Raw genomic sequence first — 2,790 nt, 5'->3', positions numbered from 1 at the left:
TTGTTTTACATTGTCAAGCACACTAGTAGTAATCAAAGGAATTCCAAATAAGGCAGCTATCATTCATTTCGTGCCAATCAAATCGGCCGAGATTAAAAAAATAAAAATAAAACTGAATGAAGATGAGACCAGGGTGTGGTGACATAGATACTTGCATACACTTTTGGTGATTATGTAAATTGTGTGCCTGCCACAGTCCTACTAATACCAGCTATTACCATTCTTCTCTCATTTTTAACCAAATATATGTAAGGGGGTGAAACTTACATACATTTGCTACTTTTTCATGTGCTCGTGTGCTCATTGGCAATTTAATTCTTTTTCTGTGAGTTGCCAGCTAATATGTTTTGTTTATTTCTTTAATCTTTTAATTCATGAATATTAACCTGTTGCTTAATTACTACACAAACATTTGTATTGCTTTTATAATTCTTCACAAACAACAGAACCTCAAAGAAGTTAAATCAACACATAATTTACTAGGCACCTACTATATTCAGTGTACTTTAGAAGATACTAAGAAACAAGGAGGATCACAGTGGTTCATGCCTGTAATCCCAGCACTTCGGGAAGCCAAGGCAGGAAGATCACCTGAGCTCAGGAGTTCGAGACCAGCCTGGGCAACAGAGTAAGACTCTGTCTCTCTGAAAAACTTTAAAAAAAAGAAACCAAGAAATACAAGGTATAGTCCCTACCTTCAAGGAAGCTCCTAAAAAGTGAAATAAAGACAAAACATTTCAGTAATGTCTAAAATAAAAATGTGGTTTAAGTTACAGGCATCTCAAAGAGGAATTCAGAGAAAAACACCCATGACCTTAGGGTCGTATGATGAGAAAAATCACTACAGAAGTAGCATTTCCATCATCAGGGACTTAAAAATTAGAAAGAAGTTGGATAAAGGGCAAGAAGGACCATTCCAGGAAGTGTGAACAGTGCAAGTGAAAACATGGTAGTGGAGATTTATAAGGTGAGCTAGTACCAGTAGCTTATAAATTGTCTACTTAAAGAGACAACTTTAAAAATCAAAGTTTTCCATAGCTATCATCAATCACTCTTTTAAGATAATACAAAGTATATAAAGTCCACAGGAAAACAACTATTAAACTAAGACAAACATTCTCAGATGTTTTTACATGAGAATCTGCAAATATACTTCTCCTTCTCACAGGACAGAGACATACATTTCTATCTTCAAGGGACTAGGAGATGCACTTACCTGAGAATAGAAGCAGTTTCCAACATTTCAGCCATGAATGTGGAGACTCCTTTCAACTGACTGTCCCCAGCCCCTACCCGGGCCAAGATGCAGTCCACAATGGACACTTCTGCAGACTCACATGGCACAAAACACCCAATTTGGGCCATGAGTACTATCACCCCAGTTTGTCGAATATATGTAGATTTACCTCCCATATTGGGGCCTACAAAACAAATTATATCAGAAATCAAGATTTTAAATTTCTTTCTGCTACTAATAAATGGATGTTAGTCCTAAGCTGTACGATGATGACTAATCATGTAGGTTTACACTGACGTGGCATACAAAAGCAGAACCACAGGCTGCCCAAAGATGTGGACAGAGTTACTGCCCATATTACCCCCAAAAGCAATGCTATTATTTCTTCGGACAAACTGATACTGGGCCTTTCATCAAGAGAAGCCATGAAAAATATACCTGTAATTTGACTCTGGCCTAGAAAGACCATATACACATTTCCCATGGCTCACAAGGCTGCCTGTGGGATAATTTATTGATTTCCAGAAAAGTAGTGCAGGCCTAACTGATTAACTCAAAACCGTTACTCATTAGTAAATGAGGTTACTAGTGAGTGTATCAGTATGGTCAAATCTTTCGAACCACTTAAAACCCACACAAAAACCTGAAAACAGGATTCTTCTTTTGAAAAACAGGCGATTTATTTGTTGGGGTTATATTATATGAACAACTTGAAAATCCATTTGGGGAAAGAAAATACAATCAACCGTTTCCCAAATATATTTGCCCCAAAACTCCTACTTCCTTTTTTGTTTTCTAGATCTGGTTAAGATCTCTCAAACATCTCAGCGGAGACATGATACATGAGTCTATATGCAAGGCTAGTTTTTTCGAGTTTCACATGAATATAGCGCCATGTTTTAAAATAATTCGTACCCTAACCTGAGGTCCTCCCATAGCCAATTCGGCCTGACTTTCAAAGACCTCAGTATTGGAGGACTGGCTCAAAGGTAAGCTTTGAGTGTGAAGGGATGTTTGTTTCTAAATGTTCTGAACCTGTGGAACAAGTTTCAAGGAATACATTATTCTCTCATAAGCTTTTATCTCACCTTCTAAATCTTTCCTCTAATCCAAATGTGAATAGATTACTAACTGGTAAGAATAATATGTTCTCTTTCTCATGTTAAGAACTGGGAATTTTCTCCATCAATTTTAAATATATTTCTACTCCAACATAAAAAACAAACAAACAAACAAACAAAAAACATGTTACCCCCACAAAGGCCAAAAACCAGGTTTTTTACCAGTAATGATGTGGAACATCTGTTTATCTTTTTCAAAGTATATATCATTAGGAATAAACGTGATTTCATCTTGAACTTCAACACAAGCATGCCTGGATGCTTTCAATATAATTCTTCCTTGTCCTTTCTCCAAAATGGCTGGTCGTACATATGGAACAGGTGCTCCATTTGACACATGAGCAAAGCTGACAACAGCATCTAGCTGAGCTAATACATCATTGAGTGTTTGCATTGGTTCTACATAGCCTGTATAAAAATAAAAATAGAAAA

The 2,790-nt window shown here is 36.6% G+C and overlaps 1 protein-coding gene across 1 annotated transcript in view; it reads right to left on the bottom strand.

Annotated features, from left to right (window-relative positions):
* Positions 1-2,790, bottom strand: part of MSH2 (mutS homolog 2) — a 94,204-nt gene that overhangs the window by 12,204 nt on the left and 79,210 nt on the right. The window contains exon 13 of the mRNA XM_011981598.1: positions 1,217-1,421. Within this exon, the coding sequence (XP_011836988.1) occupies positions 1,217-1,421 (205 nt within the window). The remainder of the gene's footprint in view (positions 1-1,216; positions 1,422-2,790) is intronic.

The sequence above is a fragment of the Mandrillus leucophaeus genome, unplaced genomic scaffold (genome assembly GCF_000951045.1).
Source record: "Mandrillus leucophaeus isolate KB7577 unplaced genomic scaffold, Mleu.le_1.0 Scaffold229, whole genome shotgun sequence".
Lineage (NCBI taxonomy): Eukaryota > Metazoa > Chordata > Mammalia > Primates > Cercopithecidae > Mandrillus > Mandrillus leucophaeus.
The sequence above is the reverse complement of the archived record's forward strand: the minus strand, read 5'-3'. Positions and strand labels throughout refer to the sequence as shown.